The following is a 20,952-nucleotide window of genomic DNA, read 5'->3' as shown; positions in this document are numbered from 1 at the left end:
CTGGCACAAAGACAGAAATATAGATCAATGGAACAGAATAGAAAGCCCAGAGATAAATCCACGAACCTATGGACACCTCATCTTTGACAAAGGAGGCAAGGATATACAATGGAAAAAAGACAATCTCTTTAACAAGTGGTGCTGGGAAAACTGGTCAACCACTTGTAAAAGAATGAAACTAGAACACTTTCTAACACCATACACAAAAATAAACTCAAAATGGATTAAAGATCTAAATGTAAGACCAGAAACTATAAAACTCCTAGAGGAGAACATAGGCAAAACACTCTCCGACATAAATCACAGCAAGATCTTCTATGACCCACCTCCCAGAATATTGGAAATAAAAGCAAAAATAAACAAATGGGACCTAATGAAAATTAAAAGTTTTTGCACAACAAAGGAAACTATAAGTAAGGTGAAAAGACAGCCCTCAGATTGGGAGAAAATAATAACAAATGAGGAAACAGACAAAGGATTAATCTCAAAAATATACAAGCAACTCCTGAAGCTCAATTCCAGAAAAATAAAAGACCCAATCAAAAAATGGGCCAAAGAACTAAACAGACATTTCTCCAAAGAAGACATTCAGATGGCTAACAAACACATGAAAAGATGCTCCACATCGCTCATTATCAGAGAAATGCAAATCAAAACCACAATGAGGCACCATTACACGCCAGTCAGGATGGCTGCTATCCAAAAGTCTACAAGCAATAAATGCTGGAGAGAGTGTGGAGAAAAGGGAACCCTCTTACACTGTTGGTGGGAATGCAAACTAGTACAGCCACTATGGAAAACAGTGTGGAGATTTCTTAAAAAACTGGAAATAGAACTGCCATATGACCCAGCAATACCACTTCTAGGCATACACACTGAGGAATCCAGATCTGAAAGAGACACGTGCACCCCAATGTTCATCGCAGCACTGTTTATAATAGCCAGGACATGGAAGCAACCCAGATGCCCATCAACAGATGAATGGATAAGGAAGCTGTGGTACATATACACCATGGAATATTACTCAGCCATTAAAAAGAATTCATTTGAATCAGTTCTAATGAGATGGATGAAACTGGAGCCCATTATACAGAGTGAAGTAAGCCAGAAAGATAAAGAACATTACAGTATACTAACACATATATACGGAATTTAGATAGATGGTGGCGATAACCCTATATGCAAAACAGAAAAAGAGACACAGAAGTACAGAACAGACTTTTGAACTCTGGGGGAGAACGTGAGGGTGGGATGTCTTGAAAGAACAGCATGTATACTATCTATGGTGAAACGGACCACCAGCCCAGGTGGGATACATGAGTCAGGTGCTCGGGCCTGGTGCACTGGGAGGACCCTGAGGAGTCGGGTGGGGAGGGAGGTGGGAGGGGGAGTCGGGATGGGGAATACGTGTGACTATATGGCTGATTCATGTCAATGTATGACAAAACCCACTGAAATGTTGTGAAGTGATTGGCCTCCAACTAATAAAATAATATTTAAAAAAAAAAAAAAAAAAAAAGAGAGAAATATCTTATCTGTACCAACAAGGATTCCTGGCTGCTGGGTGGACAGCAACATGTGTATACCTGGGACTTCTCTTATCATTTCTCTGGTTCCATCTGCTGCCCACTTCCAACAGCATTAAATAAAGTGTTTCTGGAAACAGCCGTCTCCCACAAGTGGGAGTTTTAAAGTGCTGGTAGTTTGGTGAAAGCAAAATGGCTTCTCACTAAACATCATCAGGTTTAAAGGCGAGTTAGACTAATTCCACTGACTGTTTCCCCTTTATGTGTTCATTCTCCTTCCAGCTATGAGCTCCAACTCTACATGGCATGCCCTCCAGATTCAGCCACCCCCTGTACCCCCAGCCAAACCGAGACCAAGTACACGGGGCCAGGGCAGAGAGCCAGCCTCGAGGGTCTCCAGCCCTACACCACCTACAAGCTGCGGGTGGTAGCCCACAACGAGGCGGGCAGCACGGCCACTGAATGGATCAGCTTCGTCACCCAGAAAGAGCGTGAGTAGAAATCGCTGCCACCATGTGCCGGAGAGGCAGCAGGGCAGCCAGAGGGGAGGCTTGTCCTGAAGGGAGGGGAGAACAGTTCGCTAAAGGGATTGAGTGTTCGATTCCAGGGAACGCTACTGAGACATCCATGAAGACAGCTATCAGGGGAAAATGTCCATTGGATTAAATAACATGGAGATCAAGAGGGAATTTAGGGAGGACTTCCCTGGTGTTGCAGTGGCCAGGACTCCGTGCTCCCGAAGAAGGGGCCCAAATTTGATCGCTGGCCGGGGAACTAGATCCCACATGCCGTAACCGAAGACCCTGAGTGCCACAACTAAGACCCAATGAAGCCAAATAATTAAAAAAAAAAAAAAAAAGGAATGAATTTAGGAAGGTTTGTCAGGTAGCAATGGGGTGAAAACAAATTTAGAGGAAGTTAATACGTGGGTAAGGTGAAAATAGACAGTGAAGATGACTTTTTAAAAGAATTTTAATGAGCTAATTTGGTAATTTTGTTTGTTTCATTTTGACTGTGCTGGGTCTTCCTTGCTGCGTGGGCTTTTCTGTAGTTGCAGCGAGCAGGGGGTAGTACATGGCTGTGGTGCACAGGCTTCTCACTGCAGTGGCTTCTCCCGTTTCAGTGCACGGACTCTAGGCGTGCAGGCATCAGTAACTGCAGCGTGTGGGCTCGGAGCACAGGCTCAATAGCTGTGCAGGTGCAGGGGCTTAGTTGCTCCACGGCGCGTGGGATCTTCCTGGATCAGAGATCGAACCCATGTCTCCTGCATTGGCAGGTGGATTCTTTACCACGGAGCCACCAGGGAAGCCTTATTTATCTACTTTTAGATAACTTTTTGGAGGTTTGTCCCTCCTTTTCCTTACAAATGATATCATCGCTCACACTGCCAGTAAGCACTGAAATCTGGCCCTTCCAGGAAGAACAGAAGGGCTCCTAAGTGCAGAAAAGGGCAATTAACTAATTCATTGTGTCCTTATGTTTATATGAAATAACTCCTTTTCAGAATTGATAGGGTTTATATGTCTACTGTTTAAAACTGGCAAATACAAAAAGTATTAAGAGGTACTTATAATCAGAACCAGCTATGTAGTTTGTGGGGTCCACTGGAAAATAAAAATATGGGGCCCCTTGTTCAGAAATTATTAAGAACTTCAAAACAAGGACAGCAGAGCATCAGACTAGGTCTAAAATTCTTCTACATGAGGGGCCCTGGGCAACTGCATGGGTTACACAGCCATGAAGCCAGTCCTGCTTATCATCAATCCCACCATACCCAGAGGCAACCATCATTAATATTTTGGCGTAATTTATTCCTTTAATCCCTTTTTATACAGTTTTTATTACATGGTTGAGGTCATACTCTGATGAAAATTTAATATCTGATTTTTATACTTGCTATTATTTTATTTGCATTATCCTTGGCATTAAAAACTCTTAGCCACCAAGGTTAATGGCTGTATAATATTCCATCATGTGAATTAGTTGAGCCATTCCACTTGTTTCTAATATTTCCCTTTTATAAATGTGGTGAGAAGCTTGAACAAATCTTTGTGTGAATGTCTGATTATCTTCTTAAATGGAGTTTATCTTCAGCAAATGGAATTTACTACATCAGATGTTTTAAGTATTTTAAGTTTTTGAACACTTATTGCAAATTTGCTTTCCAGAAACACTGTATCAGATTGTAATGTCATATGATACTGACATTTTTAAAAGTGAGAGATACACATTCATGAAAATTCAGTGCCTCATACAAAGACCTTAATGTGCCTGAGCAGCAATATAACAGGATGTTAGCAAAAGGTCATTTTTAAAGAGCTTGTTATTGCTGGCACTGTTCAAGCATTTTAAAAATAATCCTTACCACAGGCCTATGAAGTTAAGTACTGTTATTAACCAGATTTACAGATGAGAAAGCTGAGGCAGGGTTAAGGACTGTGCAGTACAGTTCTAGGATGCTGTTCACATCAATTAGAATCTGAACGGAGGCTCCTGGGGCTCTGTGAGGAGCTAAAGCCAGCACTTCAGTCCCTCCACCTTCCACACTTAGAAAGTGGAAATGTTTCTCTAAGTTCAGGATCACTCAGGTCAGCAGCACCCTCGGTACTGCTGTATTAACCTGGTCGACCAGCCCCCTACTCTCTGTAATAGAGATTTCAGACCTTCTCCACCCTCCTCCAACCCCTCACTGCTCCTCACCCTGTTCCCACATGCCCTCACCATCCTCACCCACTTCACCCACCTGCAGAACTCCTTCCTCATAATTCACCAGGAAAGGAAAAGTCATCAATTAGTAACTGGCTTCCTTCCCACCCCAGACAGCCACATGCCCTGCATCTCCATGATGCCCATCAGGGACACGGCAGGAAGGGGTGGTCCTTCCATCTGAAATAGGCCCTCCTCTTGTGTTTTGACCACCACTTCCATCACTACTGATCACCGTTTTTCTATCCCTAATTTTCAATACATCACTGTTGCTTCTACCCTTCTAATTTTAAAGCAAACAGACTCCATTTCCTTTTTGATTCCTGCCCAGGCTCCTTGCCCCAGAGCACAACTCTTCTAAAGAATGGTCTTCAAGTGCTTTCCCATTTTCTTTCTTCCCACATCTTATTAGCTTCCTCCCAACTGATTTCCACATCGTCCCTGCATGAAAATCTCTTCCTAAATTTGCCCTTGACCTCCACACTGATAATCCACTGGGCATTTTTCCCAAGTAATCACATTAACTTCTTGGGAACATTCAGTGAGATTGAACCCTCAATCCTTGGTTAAAAAATGGTTCTCCATACTTTGCATGGCAAGTTGCTCCCAGTTTTCCTCCTTGATTTTGTTTCTTTTATTTTTTTAATATTTATTTATTTGGCTGCATCAGGTCTTAGTTGTGGCAATCAAGATCTTCACTGCCTCATTTGGGACCTTTTGTTATAGGGCACAGGCTCTCTAGTTGTAGGGCATGGGCTCTGCGCGGGCTTAGTTTCTCTGCAGCATGTGGAACCATTCCCTGACCAGGGATTGAACCCATATCCCCTATATTGCAAGGCAGATTCAGTGGTAAAGAATCCGCCTGCCAATGCAGGAGACACAGGAAAAGTGGCGTGGATCCCCTGAGTCAGGAAGATCCCCTGGAGGAGGAAATGGCAATAATGGCACTCCAGTATTCTGGCCTGAAAAATCCCCTGGACAGAGAAGCCTGATGGTCTACAGGCCATGGTGTCACCAAGAGTAGGACACAACTGAATCACTGAGCATGCACATACCTTCTTAACCACCAGGGAAGTCCCTCTTCCATTTGAGTCAACTTTGTTGGTTGATCTCCCACCAAACAAGTTTAAGCTTCAACCCCAAACTTTCTCTGCCCACACTTTCCCCTTCCTCCCACTTCCCTCTTTTTTCCTTCTTCTTCTCCTGCCTCACCTCTTCCCTCTTCAGATGAGTTCATCTCTTCCAAGGCTTCTGTTGCAAAGGCTGATTCCCAAATGGTCCCCTTGTCCCCAAGCCCTCAGCTTGAAACTCAGATCCCCATACCCATTTTCCTCACCTCTCTTTGAGCTTCTAATAACCAGTTTGAGTTTGGAAGACTCCCCGACAGAGCTTATATCTTCTCCCTTAAATCTGTGCCTCCTTTAGCCTCATTCTCTCCACTATATCTCTAGCACTGGGCAGAGGGTCTTAGATACCCAGAATGTGTTATTTATGGAATGAGTGAAGGCATCAGAACTTCCTTGACATTGGAGCTGTGGCTAAAGGTTGCATAAGTACCGAAGGAGAAAGGGTTCTCTTAATCTGCTTACTGAATCCACAGACATGGAAAAACACAACAAATGACTGGCTGTCATATGGGGTTTAAATACTACTTATGTTCCTTTTAACTCATTATACAAACTAGCAGAGAGGAAATGTGGATCAGAGAATACAAACCACAAGATGCTGTGAAGATAGCATTTGCAGTTTCATATAAATGTAATCTCATGTACACTCAGTAAAGCGCCTGGAGACGCATTAGCAGCGTATTCTGCCACCTCTTCCTAAATTACACCTTCAGTGGGAGAGCAGAGGTAAAGTACAAATGTTTAACACCTGGCCTCCTTGAGAGAAAAATGTCATGACTTGAGGTGCTTGCCAGTTTCCACAGTGTAAATACTCCCACTTAACTGATTTTAAGTTCCCAACATGACAACACTGAACACAGAGTTGGGAAGAGATCGTGTGCTATTATACAGTTTTTCTACCCTTCAGAGACAATAGATGTAAACAGCCTGAAGAGCACAGATATTAAAATGCAAAGTTTTAATATTTATTACCTTTGTTTCAATATATTTAGGTTTACATGATTTAATTTTTAATAGTGGCTGGGTTCAATAACCAACTCACAAAATTCCTGAATATTTAACAATCAGGATGAACCAGCTCAGAACTGGAGTGCCCCCATAAAGTGAATTAGTAAATAGTTTCCTTTAAATAAATGCATATTGATTATAACAAAATAACATAGCCTTTGGAGTTAAGCAAGCCTGGGTTCAGATCCTTGGTCCCCTACCAGCTGTTGACATTAAACAAGTTATTTAATCTCTCTGAAACTTAGCCCCTTCCTCTGAAACATTAGGAGCTAATTCTTACAAGATTGTTTTAAGGAGTAACTGAAAAAAAGTACTCTATTGTACATGCATTGTACTACTTTATTGACATAGTAGTTATCATTTTCTCAATCTCCAAATCCATTATGCCTGATTATTTTGATAGTTTGATCATTCTTATTTTTCTTCAGAAAGATCTCCACGTCCTACAAAGCAAATAACGCCCCTATCTTTCTATTTTCATACTATTTACAAGTCTTCTCTTTATCTATACTGTTACAATGTAGGGGAGAAGTGGAAATCTACAGAAATTAAATGAAAGAGTGAAACCACAACAAATACAATAGTATGTTTCATTGTGATATTAGGCTCAATTTGTGTTAAAAGAAAAACAATATTGAAAAATGGCTTGATACTTCTTGTTTCAGTATTTGCAGAAATATTTTCCTCTGTTTATGTAAGCATTTTCCTCTCATTTTGAAAGATGAAGACCAAATTTGTCTTCCTAGTTTAATCTATGATCACAATAGCATAATGATTCCTTATTTTGTTATATTTCCCCACATCAGCAACACATGGATTTGATTTTAAAAGAAAAAAGGATACCCAATTTATTTCTACCACTCACTTTTTTCCTAAAAGCCAATTTCATATATAGCTGGATCTTAGTGTTGTTACAAATGTATTGATTATTTTGGAGCAAATGAGATCTCATGAAATAAATCTCTTCTGACTTGACAAGATGATATGTTATCCCTTCATTTGTTGCTATCAAAATGATTCATTTAAAAGATGAGCCTCTGTTAAGGCTTGTTCTTCCTTATTTTAGTAAGGAACTGAAAAATGAAAAGGGAGCATTCCTGCTAAATGCACACAAAGTCACTTCTCTATCTGATATAATACTTATGAGACCTGAGCTTGATTATATACTAATGTACTGTGCTATTGATTGATTAGTCAGGGCAATGAATTATTATTCTCGAATTGCTATTTGCAAGGCTTTTTAACTATCTTAGAAAACAAACTAACGGTTCAAGAAAAAGCTTTAAAAATAAATGGGTGCCAAAAGAACATAATTCACCATCTAAGCAGTTTGGTTGGGAGAAAAAAATATATATTAACTTCATCTAGTCCTTAGGGCTTTGTAGCAATAAATATCGATTTGATATGAAAAATAGCTATCCGCTGGAGTTAATAGTGTTAAGGATACTTTACCTATTAAAAGAAGGAAAATGTAACAAAATGTGAGCTCTGGGGCTATGCTGATGAGCAGAACCATTGTATGTTAATAGTTGTATTGCATAATACACCATTCTTCATTGTTGTTTTTTTTTTTTTTTTTTTTTTGGAAAGCAGGTGCAACATTGCTGAGAAAGCATTTCACACATGTTTCCGTGATTTTCTTTTCACCCCCCAATGCCAGGTTTTTCCTTTAAGCTATAAGGTAAATAGGAAGGGTTCTAGCAAAGGCAAAATTTTAAATGTGTGCTCATATTTGAAAATAAAAAGCATGCACAGACACACACACCACACATAGGCCCCCCTATTTTTAGAACTTAGAGCCGACTCTCAGCTATTGTTAGAGCGCAGCTCCTTCCGCCAGCTGTCTTTGGAACCGACACCCCTCTCCCGCAGTGCCGCAGTACCGCGCCCCGTTCTCGGTGGACGGCAACCTGTCCGTGGTGTGTGTCAACTGGACCAACTCCTTCCTGCTGAACGGGCGGCTGAAGGAGTTCGTCCTGACCGACGGAGGACAGCGCCTCTACAGTGGCCTCGACACCACCCTCTACATCCCGAGGACCGCGGACAAAAGTGAGTCTCCTGCCCCCGTTTCGCAGTGCGTAAGGAGCCGGGTTTCCCAGCTTTGCAAGATGCTCGATCTGAAAAGGTGACCCGCAGACGTTCAGCATTAACACGGCCTGGGTTTAGTGGTCACTTATGGGGAAATGACTGCTCTGTGCCAATCAGTGACCTCCTGGTGCACTGCGTTTGTGATGCCGTCCTCGGGGCACTGCTCCCGCTGACCCGAGGGTCCCCAGGAGCGAGGCAGAGGGCAGGCTGTGTGTGCCCGAGATATAGCACTCACTAGCCATGTTGTTGCTGTTCAGTTGCTGAGTTGTGTCCGACTCTGGGACACCAAGGACTGCAGCGCGCCAGGCTTCCCTGACCTCCACTATCTCCCGGAGCTTGCTCACACCCACGTCTTGAATCATTGATGCCGTGAGCAGTGGGTATCCTGAAATAATACACTTTGAGGGGCTTTGGAGTTTTTCTTGAGACACCCCCAGCACAGTTAGGCCATGACCATCTCCAGATATTAAGGACCCTGAGTAAGGGCTTTTCTTAACCAACCTCCATATCTGTTCTTCAAATAACAACCCTCTTCACCTCTAACACCTCTAACACCAAATTCCTTCACCCTATTTAATTACATGTGCTGCTTCTGCTTACCATGTTTTTAAATTGAAATGAGAAAATGCTTTACAAGATACTATTTTCTGAGGATCAACATAGCCATGGGAGCAATAGATGAGAGGTCATTATGAACAATCTGGATTTATACAATGAATTAATTAGTGTTTTTTTTTTTAGTTTCCTTGAAAATATGTGCTATTTATTTTGACTAAAAGGTGCAGGTAAACAATGAGCTCCAGCATTGCCTTTATAGCACTTGAAACTAATCGATAACATTTTTACAGCAATTCGGCTACACATTTTCATGGTCACACTTCTTGGTCACCTGGGCAGCTTGTTGTGATGGGGAGATGGCCTCTGGTTGGGAGATTCATGTTCTACCCCCTGCCTGGCCTTTAACCATCTGTGTGACCTTACAAGACTCACTTCCCACGGGGTCCTGAGTACTGTAAGAAGTATTTACGCCATTTGATTTCCAGGATCCCTTTTGAGCTCTCCTGCTTAGTAAGAAACTCTAGGTCACCTAGTGAAGGAACACCTGTGAGTTTTAAAGAAACAGGTTCAGATCACATGCAGAACAAGATACACTGTATGTATTGGGTTGACCCAAAAGTTTGTTTGGTTTTTCCATAACAGTCAAATGAACTTCTGGGCCAACCCAATATTATCCTTTACTCCTCTGATAATTCTTTTCCTTTGCTAGATAACCTCTGAACTTCTTTAGTTCTGTTACTTATATATATGCTGCTACTACATTAATAATAGCTGGTTTTCTTGATAGTTTTTAACTTTGAAATTAAAGTTTACATAGTAGATAAAACCTCAAAACTTGCTGTGGAATCCTGTTTTTAGACTGTTTCATGTTCTAATACATTGCTTTGCTGAAACCGTGCCCACTATTTGTTGATGTTGAATAACTAAGTCATCTACCTCTTGTTTAGCTTTCTTTTTCCAGGTCATCTGCACTACAGAAGAAGGAAGTGTTAAGACGCCTTTGATCCAATATGATACTTCCACTGGATTTGGTAAATATTTAACTCAGTTTATATTTAGTGTAGCATTTACTCATTTTCCTAAAGAAACATGCATGTTTATTTGTACATACTTGTTTGTTTATGCATATGTGTGTGTGTGTGTGTATATAAGTATATACACATCTTAGCATAGACTATATGGAAGAAATTGTGCTAGGTGTTGTAAGAATTTGTTTTTAAATCCTCATGAAACTTACATTAGGCAAGGGGTTAGGGTATGCTCTTAAAATGCCAAATCATTGAATTGTAGATGCAGAGAGATATGACAAAACTTCTCTCCTAATCACAAATTCTGTCAATAAAGAGCCCTATGAATTTGTTTACCAAAAAAAGTGAATTTATAGAGGAAGTCAGAGGAAAGAGAAAATACTCTAATGCCAATTTGTGTGGATCATAACAGTAATATTCCAGATTCAAAGACTAAAATGATGAATTTGGGAAATTTCTGTCTTGTATCCTCTGTAAAAGATTATGATTGACTGTTAATACCAAGTAATTTAGTTGAAGTGGTGAAATTGCAATTTTTATGGAGCAGCTTTTAAATTGAGTTTTCCCCATAATCTTTGCATCTAACATAAAATAATTTACAATTTCAAAGGGCAAGTTAGAGAAATGCCAAATCTTTTCCATTAAAGTAGAATTGAGACTACTACCCTATTTTAAATTCCAGTAAGTAATGTTCTATCTACTTTGTATGCTTATTTAGTTTGCTTTAAAAAAGAATCCAAAAATTCTGAAACACAGGTGTACATACATATTGTTATTAAAGGGCCTGGTGCACTGGGAGGACCCAGAGGAGTTGGGTGGAGAGGGAGGTGGGAGGGGGGATCGGGATGGGGAATACGTGTAACTCTATGGCTGATTCATGTCAATGTATGACAAAACCCGAGGGGAGGAGCCAAGATGGCGGAGGAGTAGGACGGGGAGACCACTTTCTCTCCTAGAAATTCATCAAAAGAATAACTGTACGCAGAACAAACTTCACAAAACAACTTCTGATCGCTAGCAGAGGTCACCAGGCGCCCAGAAAAGCAGCCCATTGTCTTCGAAAGGAGGTAGGACAAAATATAAAAGATAAAAAGTGAGACAAAAGAGCTAAGGACGGAGATCCGTCCCGGGAAGGGTCTTAATAGGGGACATTCCCAGACACCGGGGAACCCTCGACCTGGCGGGCCTGGGGGAAGTGTTTGAATCTCAGAGGGCAACCTGACTGGGAGAGAAACAATAATAAAACCCACAGATTACGAGCCTAAAAGCAACTCCCAGCAGGAAAGTACCCCAGACACCCGCATCCGCCACCAGCAAGTGGGAGCGGAACGGAGAGGAGCGAGCGGCATTATTTGGGGCAGGGTCCGGGCCTGAGAGCCCTGTGGACAATCGGAGGGAGCTTTTATGAGTTCCCAGCTTGAACTGTGGGAGAGCAAGAGAGAGAAAATTAACCGGCCAGAACACGCCGCCTGCGGTTCGCAGAGCAAAGGGACCGAGATTCTGGATGGTCGACATCCGCCGGGAGGGTCGCGGCGAGACAAAGGGCACAGGCACCCGACCGACGCAGGCGGGGACTGGGGCTAGGGACGCGGCGGGCAGAAGGCGCACGCACCGGACTGGCGCCGGCGGAATCTGAGACTGGAACCGCGGAAGGGAGTGGGCGCGCGCACCCGGGGAGAGTGCACCCGTCAAGCGTTAAGCCCCTGGCTGCCTGGACCGCTCTGACGGGGAGGGCACAGGGACCAGGCGCAGATCTCAGTTCCGACCCTTGGCGGAACACCCGAGGGCTGGAACTGCGCGCAGCGCCGCTCCATATAGAGCAGCCGGAGCCTGAGCAGCTCCAGAGCCCGAGCAACTCTAGCCCCTCCCTGCAGCGCGACGGAACTAGCTACCTGAATAAGAGTCCACCTCCGCCCGCTTGGGTCAGGGCGGAAACGAGGCCCTGAAGAGCCTGGCAAACAGAAGCCAAACCGCTTCAGAAGGAACTGGTGCAACAGATTAAAATCCCTGTAGGAAACACTGACCACACCACAAGGGTCCTGTAGATATCAAGAAGTGTAAGCTGGAACGAGGAGCTATCTGAAACTGAGCCGAACCCACACTGACCGCAACAGCTCCAGAGAACTTCCTACATATATTTTTACTTTTTTTTTTCTTTCTTTCTTTCTTTTCTTTTCTTTTTTTTTTTTTTAAGCAGGGAAAAAAAAAAAGAAAAATTTTTTTTTAGTTTTATTTTTTCTTTTTAATTTTTTCTCTTTTATTTTCCTTTAGAATTCCCTGTTACTCCCCCATTACTCCTTAACATTCATTTTCATAAATTCTTACGATTTTTGTAGTTAGGGAAAATTTTTTTTCCTCTTTTTTTTCTCTTCTTCTTTTTTTTTTTTCCCTTCTCCTCCTCTATTTTTTATTTTTCTTCTTCTCTTATTTCTTTTAAAGTCCTCTAGTACTCCTCTACTACTCCTTAATTATTCATTTTCAATACACTATAACCTTACAAAGAGGAGAGGAAAAAAGGAAAAAAAAGAAGAGAAGCCTTATTTTTAAACCAAACCTCATATATATTTCTAAAATTTTTTGGGGGGTGTTTTTGTTTTTGTTTTTAATATAGTATTTTTATGAGTCTAACCTATACTCTAGATTTTTAATTTTTGTTCTTCAGTATATGATATAAATTGTAAACATTTAAGAATCCAATATTCAGTTTCCATTTTTATTCAGGAGTGTGGAGATTATTCTCTCCCAATCTTGACTCTCTGTTTTCTACCTCAGAACACCTCTATTTCCTCCTTTCCCCTTCTCTTCCCAATTCAATTCTGTGACTCTTTGCTGGTGTCTGGGCTACGGAGAACACTCTAGGAACAGACGACTGCATAGATCTGTCTCTCTCCTCTTGAGTCCCCCTTTTTCTCCTCCTGCTCATCTCTATTTCCCTCTTCCCTGTCCTCTTCTTCATGTAACTCTGTGAACCTCTCTGGGAGCCCCTAACAGCGGAGAATCTTTTCGCCATTAACCTAGAAGTTTTATTATCAGTGCTGTGTAGTTGGAGAAGTCCTGAGACTACAGGAAGAATAAAACTGAAATCCAGAGGCAGGAGATTTAAGCCCAAAACCTGAGAACACCAGAAAACTCCTGACTACATGGAACTTTAAGTAATAAGAGACCGTCCAAAAGCCTTCATACCTACACTGAAACCAACCAACACCCAGGAGCCAACAAGTTTTAGAGCAAGACATATCACACAAATTCCCCAGCAACACAGGAACATAGCCCTGAAAGTCAACATACAGACTGCCCAAAGTCACACCTAACACATAGACCCATCTCAAAACTCATTACTGGGCACACCATTGCTCTTCAAAGAGAAGAAATCAAGTTCCATGCTCCAGAATACTGAAACAAGCTTCCCTAACCAGGAAACCTTGACAAGTCAACCGTCCAACCCCACCCACCGGGTAAAAACTCCACAATAAAAAGAAATCACAGACCTCCAGAATACAGAAAACCCACTCCAGACACAGCAATCTAAACAAGATGAAAAGGCAGAGAAATACCCAACAGGTAAAGGAACATGACAAGTGCCCACCAAGTCAAACAAAAGAGGAGGAGATAGGGAATCTATCTGAAAAAGAATTTAGAATAATGATAATAAAAATGATCCAAAATCTTGAAAACAAAATGGAGTTACAGATAAATAGCCTGGAGACAAAGATGGAAAAGATGCAAGAAATGTTTAATAAAGACCTAGAAGAAATAAAAAAGAGTCAATTAAAAATGAATAATGCAATGAATGAGATCAAAAACACTTTGGAGGGAACCAAGAGTAGAATAACGGAGACAGAAGATAGGATAAGTGAGGTAGAAGATAGAATGGTGGAAATAAATGAAGCAGAGAGGAAAAAAGAAAAAAGGATCAAAAGAAATGAGGACAACCTCAGGGACAATGTGAAACGCCCCAACATTTGAATCATAGGAGTCCCAGAAGAAGAAGACAAAAAGAAAGGCCACGAGAAAATACTCGAGGAGATAATAGCTGAAAACTTCCCTAAAATGGGGAAGGAAATAGCCACCCAAGTCCAAGAAACCCAAAGAGTCCCAAACAGGATAAACCCAAGGTGAAACACCCCAAGACACATAGTAATCAAATTAACAAAGATCAAACACAAAGAACAAATACTAAAAGCAGCAAGGGAGAAACAACAAATAACACACAAAGGGATTCCCATAAGGATAACAGCTGATCTATCAATAGAAACCCTCCAGGCCAGAAGGGAATGGCAGGACTTAATGAAAGTAATGAAAGAGAATAATCTACAACCTAGATTACTGTACCCAGCAAGGATCTCATTCAGATATGAAGGAGAATTCAAAAGCTTTACAGACAAGCAAAAGCTGAGAGAATTCAGCACCACCAAACCAGCTCTTCAACAAATGCTAAAGGATCTTCTCTAGACAGGAAATGCAGAAAGGTTGTATAAACGTGAACCCAAAACAACAAAGTAAATGGCAACGGGACCACACCTATCAATAATTACCTTAAATGTAAATGGGTTGAATGCCCCAACCAAAAGACAAAGATTGGCTGAATGGATACAAAAACAAGACCCCTATATATGCTGCCTACAAGAGACCCACCTCAAAACCAGAGACACATACAGACTAAAAGTGAAGGGCTGGAAAAAAATATTTCACGCAAATGGAGACCAAAAGAAAGCAGGAGTCGCAATACTCATATCAGATAAAATAGACTTTCAAATAAAGGATGTGAAGAGAGACAAAGAAGGACACTACATAATGATCAAAGGATCAATCCAAGAAGAAGATATAACAATTATAAACATATATGCACCCAACATAGGAGCACCGCAATATGTACGGCAAACGCTAATGAGTATGAAAGAGGAAATTAATAGCAACACAACAATAGTGGGAGACTTTAACACCCCACTCACAACTATGGATAGATCAACTAAACAGAAAATCAACAAGGAAACACAAATCTTAAATGATACAATGGACCAGCTAGACCTAATTGATATCTATAGGACATTTCACCCCAAAACAATCAATTTCACCTTTTTCTCAAGTGCACACGGAACCTTCTCCAGAATAGATCACATCCTGGGCCATAAATCTGGTCTTGGAAAATTCAGAAAAATTGAAATCATTCCAGTCATCTTTTCTGATCACAGTGCAGTAAGATTAGATCTCAATTCCAGGAAAAAAATTGTTAAAAATTCAAACATATGGAGGCTAAATAACATGCTTCTGAATAACCAACAAATCATAGAAGAAATCAAAAAAGAAATCAAAATATGTATAGAAATGAATGAAAATGAAAACACAACAACCCAAAACCTATGGGACACTGTAAAAGCAGTGCTAAGGGGAAGGTTCATAGCATTACAGGCTTACATCAAGAAACAAGAAAAAAGCCAAATAAATAACCTAACTCTACACCTAAAGCAGTTAGAGAAGGAAGAAATGAAGAACCCCAGGGTCAGCAGAAGGAATGAAATCTTAAAAATTAGGGCAGAAATAAATGCAAAAGAAACTAAAGAGACCATAGCAAAAATCAACAAAGCTAAAAGCTGGTTTTTTGAAAAAATAAACAAAATTGACAAACCATTAGCAAGACTCATTAAGAAACAAAGAGAGAAAAACCAAATTAACAAAATAAGAAATGAAAAGGGTGAGATCACAACAGACAACACTGAAATACAAAGGATCATAAGAGACTACTACCAGCAGCTCTATGCCAATAAAATGGACAACTTGGATGAAATGGACAAATTCTTAGAAAAGTATAACTTTCCAAAACTGAACCAGGAAGAAATAGAAGATCTTAACAGAGCCATCACAAGCAAGGAAATCGAAACTGTAATCAAAAATCTTCCAGGAAACAAAAGCCCAGGACCAGATGGCTTCACAGCTGAATTCTACCAAAAATTTAGAGAAGAGCTAACACCTATCTTACTCAAACTCTTCCAGAAAATTGCAGAAGAAGGTAAGCTTCCAAACTCATTCTATGAGGCCACCATCACCCTAATTCCAAAACCAGACAAAGATGCCACAAAAAAAGAAAACTACAGGCCAATATCACTGATGAACATAGATGCAAAAATCCTTAACAAAATTCTAGCAAACAGAATCCAACAACATATTAAAAAAATCATACACCATGACCAAGTGGGCTTTATCCCAGGAATGCAAGGATTCTTTAATATCCGCAAGTCAATCAATGTAATACACCACATTAACAAATTGAAAGATAAAAACCATATGATTATCTCAATAGATGCAGAGAAAGCCTTTGACAAAATTCAACACTCATTTATGATTAAAACTCTCCAGAAAGCAGGAATAGAAGGAACATACCTCAACATAATAAAAGCTATATATGACAAACCCACAGCAAGCATCACCCTCAATGGTGAAAAATTGAAAGCATTTCCCCTGAAATCAGGAACAAGACAGGGGTGCCCACTCTCACCACTACTATTCAACATAGTCTTGGAAGTTTTGGCCACAGCAATCAGAGCAGAAAAAGAAGTAAAAGGAATCCAGATAGGAAAAGAAGAAGTGAAACTCTCGCTGTTTGCAGATGACATGATCCTCTACATAGCAAACCCTAAAGACTCTATCAGAAAATTACTAGAGCTAATCAACGAATATAGTAAAGTTGCAAGATATAAAATTAATACACAGAAATCCCTTGCATTTCTATACACTAACAATGAGAAAACAGAAAGAGAAATTAAGGAAACAATACCATTCACCATTGCAACAAAACGAATAAAATACTTAGGAGTATATCTACCTAAAGAAACAAAAGACCTATACATAGAAAACTATAAAACACTGATGAAAGAAATCAAAGAGGACACAAACAGATGGAGAAACATACCGTGTTCATGGATTGGAAGAATCAATATTGTCAAAATGGCTATTCTACCCAAAGCAATCTATAGATTCAATGCAATCCCTATCAAGCTACCAATGGTATTTTTCACAGAACTAGAACAAATAATTTCACAATTTGTATGGAAATACAGAAAACCACGAATAGCCAAAGTAATCTTGAGAAAGAAGAATGGAACTGGAGGAATCACCCTCCCTGACTTCAGACTCTACTACAAAGCCACAGTCATCAAGACAGTATGGTACTGGCACAAAGACAGAAATATAGATCAATGGAACAGAATAGAAAGCCCAGAGATAAATCCACGAACCTATGGACAACTTATCTTTGACAAAGGAGGCAAGGATATACAATGGAAAAAAGACAACCTCTTTAACAAGTGGTGCTGGGAAAACTGGTCAACCACTTGTAAAAGAATGAAACTAGAACACTTTCTAACACCATACACAAAAATAAACTCAAAATGGATTAAAGATCTAAATGTAAGACCAGAAACTATAAAACTCCTAGAGGAGAACATAGGCAAAACACTCTCTGACATAAATCTCAGCAGGATCCTCTATGACCCACCTCCCAGAATATTGGAAATAAAAGCAAAACTAAACAAATGGGACCTAATGAAACTTAAAAGCTTTTGCACTACAAAGGAAACTATAAGTAAGGTGAAAAGACAGCCCTCAGATTGGGAGAAAATAATAGCAAATGAAGAAACAGACAAAGGATTAATCTCAAAAATATACAAGCAACTCCTGAAGCTCAATTCCAGAAAAATAAATGACCCAATCAAAAAATGGGCCAAAGAACTAAACAGACATTTCTCCAAAGAAGACATACAGATGGCTAACAAACACACGAAAAGATGCTCAACATCACTCATTATTAGAGAAATGCAAATCAAAACCACAATGAGATACCATTACACGCCAGTCAGGATGGCTGCTATCCAAAAGTCTACAAGCAATAAATGCTGGAGAGGGTGTGGAGAAAAGGGAACCCTCTTACACTGTTGGTGGGAATGCAAACTAGTACAGCCACTATGGAAAACAGTGTGGAGATTTCTTAAAAAACTGGAAATAGAACTGCCATATGACCCAGCAATATCACTTCTGGGCATACACACTGAGGAAACCAGATCTGAAAGAGACACGTGCACCCCAATGTTCATCACAGCACTGTTTATAATAGCCAGGACATGGAAGCAGCCTAGATGCCCATCCGCAGACGAATGGATAAGGAAGCTGTGGTACATATACACCATGGAATATTACTCAGCCATTAAAAAGAATTCATTTGAATCAGTTCTAATGAGATGGACGAAACTGGAGCCCATTATACAGAGTGAAGTAAGCCAGAAAGATAAAGAACATTACAGCATACTAACACATATATCCCGAATTTAGAAAGATGGTAACGATAACCCTATATGCAAAACAGAAAAAGAAACACAGAAGTACAGAACAGACTTTTGAACTCCGTGGGAGAAGGTGAGGGTGGGATGTTTCAAAAGAACAGCATGTATATTATCTATGGTGAATCAGATCACTAGTCCAGGTGGGATGCATGAGACGAGTGCTCGGGCCTGGTGCACTGGGAGGACCCAGAGGAGTCGGGTGGAGAGGGAGGTGGGAGGGGGGATCGGGATGGGGAATACGTGTAAGTCAATGGCTGATTCGTGTCAATGTATGACAAAACCCACTGAAATGTTGTGAAGTAATTGGCCTCCAACTAATAAAATAAAATTAAAGAAAAAAAAAAAAAAACCCACTGAAATGTTGTGAAGTAATTAGCCTCCAACTAATAAAATAAAATTAAAAAAAAAAAAAAGATAACTTCAATCTATAAGAATAATGAAGCATTATTCTGTTCCCAGACATTACATGTCTGGATGCCATGTAAAATCTCTTGTAACACCTAATGCATAGTGTATTTCATCTTACATAATAGCAGCTGTGGGACAGAGCAGACCTCATTTGATCTTCTTTTAGGAACCCCAGTGTTTCCACAAGTGGAAAGATTAAGACCTGAGGGACATGGGGACTTATCCAAGAATGCCCCCTGCAAGCTCATTCACTTTAGTCACTCAGTCGTGTCCAACTCTTTGTGACCCCATGAACCACAGCACACCAGGCCTCCCTGTCCATGACCAACTCCCGGAGTTTACCCAAACTCATGTCCATTGAGTCAGTGATGCTATCCAACCTTCTCATCCTCTGTCGTCCCCTTTTCCTCCTGCCCTCAATCTTTCCCAGGATCAGGCTCTTTTCCAATGAGTTGGCTCTTCGCATAAGGTGGCCAAAGTATTGAAGCTTCAGCTTCAGCATCAGTCCTTCTAATGAATACTCAGGGCTGATTTCCTTTAGGATGGACTGATTAGATCTCCTTGCAGTCCAAGGGACTCTCAAGAGTCTTCTCCAACACCACAGTTCAAAAGCATCAATTCTTTGGCACTCAGCCATCTCTGTGGTCCAACTCTCACATCTGTACATGACTACTGGAAAAGCTATAGCTTGGACTATATGAACCTTTGTCAACAAAGTGATATCTCTGCTTTTTAATACGCTGTCTAGGTTTGTCATTGATTTCCTTCCAAGGAGCAAGTGTCTTTTAATTTCATGGCTTCAGTACCATCTGCAGTAATTTTGGAGCCCAAGAAACTAAAGTCTGTCACTGTTTCTATTTTTTCCCCATCTACTTGCCATGAAGAGATGGGACTGGATCTTCGTTTCTTAAATGTTGAGTTTTAAGCCAGCTTTTTCATTCTCTTCTTTCACCTTCATCAAGCGGCTCTTTAGTTTCTCTTCGCTTTCTGCCATTAGGGTGGCGTCATCTGCATATTTGAGGTTATTGATATTCCTCCAGCAATCTTGATTTCAGTTTGAGTTTCATCCAGCCCAGCATTTTGCATGATGTACTCTGCATATAAGTTAAATAAGCAGAGTGACAATACACAGCCTTGACATGCTCCTTTCCCAATTTTGAACCAGAGCGTTGTTCCAAGTCCAGTTCTAATTGTTGTTTCTTGACCTGCATACAGGTTTCTCAGGAGGCAGGCAAGGTGGTCTGGTATTCCCATTTCTTTGAGAATTTTCCACAGTTTGTGCCATGAGCCTTGACTTTAGAAAAGTAGCTCCCTGCCCTCTGCTTCATGCCAGTCTAATGGCAACTGGCACGGATCCAGAGGCCTCTAAGCTGGCCCTCACAAGGGGCTAGGCTTGAGATGATCTCTAGACTCTCCTGCTCAGGTAACCAGGCTGATGGCAGGATTCTACTGCCTTACCCTGCCCTGTAGTGGACCTGGAAGCCTTTCCTATCTACCTGGCCAATTCCAGTTCTCCCAGGGCATTTGAATGATGACTTGCAGAGCCCTTGCTGCTTAACCGAGGGGCCAGAGCATAAGAAGTAAAGAAACTATATGTTAATGAGTGCAGGCTATTAACGACCCAACAGAAAATGGGATCTGCTGTCTCAATATCTGATTTGCACAGAACTTCATGGGAACAGAGCAGTTACAGGAAGTGAGAGAACTTTGGATTCACACAGCTACGTGTGTTCTGTGATGAGGTGTCTGTAGCAATATTCTTCTTGGTTCCAGCCCCTCACATGAGCCCAGAAAGGACTTTCTTCCCAGGACACATAGCGGTGACTTAGGCTTTCCCCAGGGTTACCTTGGGTGCATGCAGATGTGCTGTTGTGTCCAATTCTTTGCAGCCCCACAGAAGGTTACTTTGATAACCCTCTTGAAAATCTACTCGTCCTACCTCCAGCTGTATTTCCAGGGAATGTGCCAAGGCAGCTGCAATTTCCAACCCGAGAAGTGTTAGCAGGGTCTCCTGAGGATTGTCAGGGTCTCCTTACACCCCGCCGATCCACTGTACCATTTCCCCAGCCTGAGTACTAGTGTGCCCAAACACTATAAATTCTTGTCTAGTTTATTACCAAACAACAGAGCAAGAAGTCACAAATTTGCCTTTTGAAATAACATTTCCCTT

The 20,952-nt window shown here is 41.0% G+C and overlaps 1 protein-coding gene across 1 annotated transcript in view; it reads left to right on the top strand.

Moving 5' to 3' along the window:
- USH2A (usherin) overlaps positions 1–20,952 on the top strand; it is a 905,205-nt gene that overhangs the window by 851,211 nt on the left and 33,042 nt on the right. Inside the window, exons 66-68 of the mRNA XM_065936753.1 lie at positions 1,809–2,017; positions 8,240–8,416; positions 9,961–10,044. Coding sequence (XP_065792825.1) covers positions 1,809–2,017; positions 8,240–8,416; positions 9,961–10,044 — 470 coding nt within the window. The remainder of the gene's footprint in view (positions 1–1,808; positions 2,018–8,239; positions 8,417–9,960; positions 10,045–20,952) is intronic.

The sequence above is a fragment of the Muntiacus reevesi genome, chromosome 5, assembly GCF_963930625.1.
Source record: "Muntiacus reevesi chromosome 5, mMunRee1.1, whole genome shotgun sequence".
Lineage (NCBI taxonomy): Eukaryota > Metazoa > Chordata > Mammalia > Artiodactyla > Cervidae > Muntiacus > Muntiacus reevesi.
Note: the sequence above shows the minus strand (reverse complement) of the source record. Positions and strands in the feature narration are given on the sequence as shown.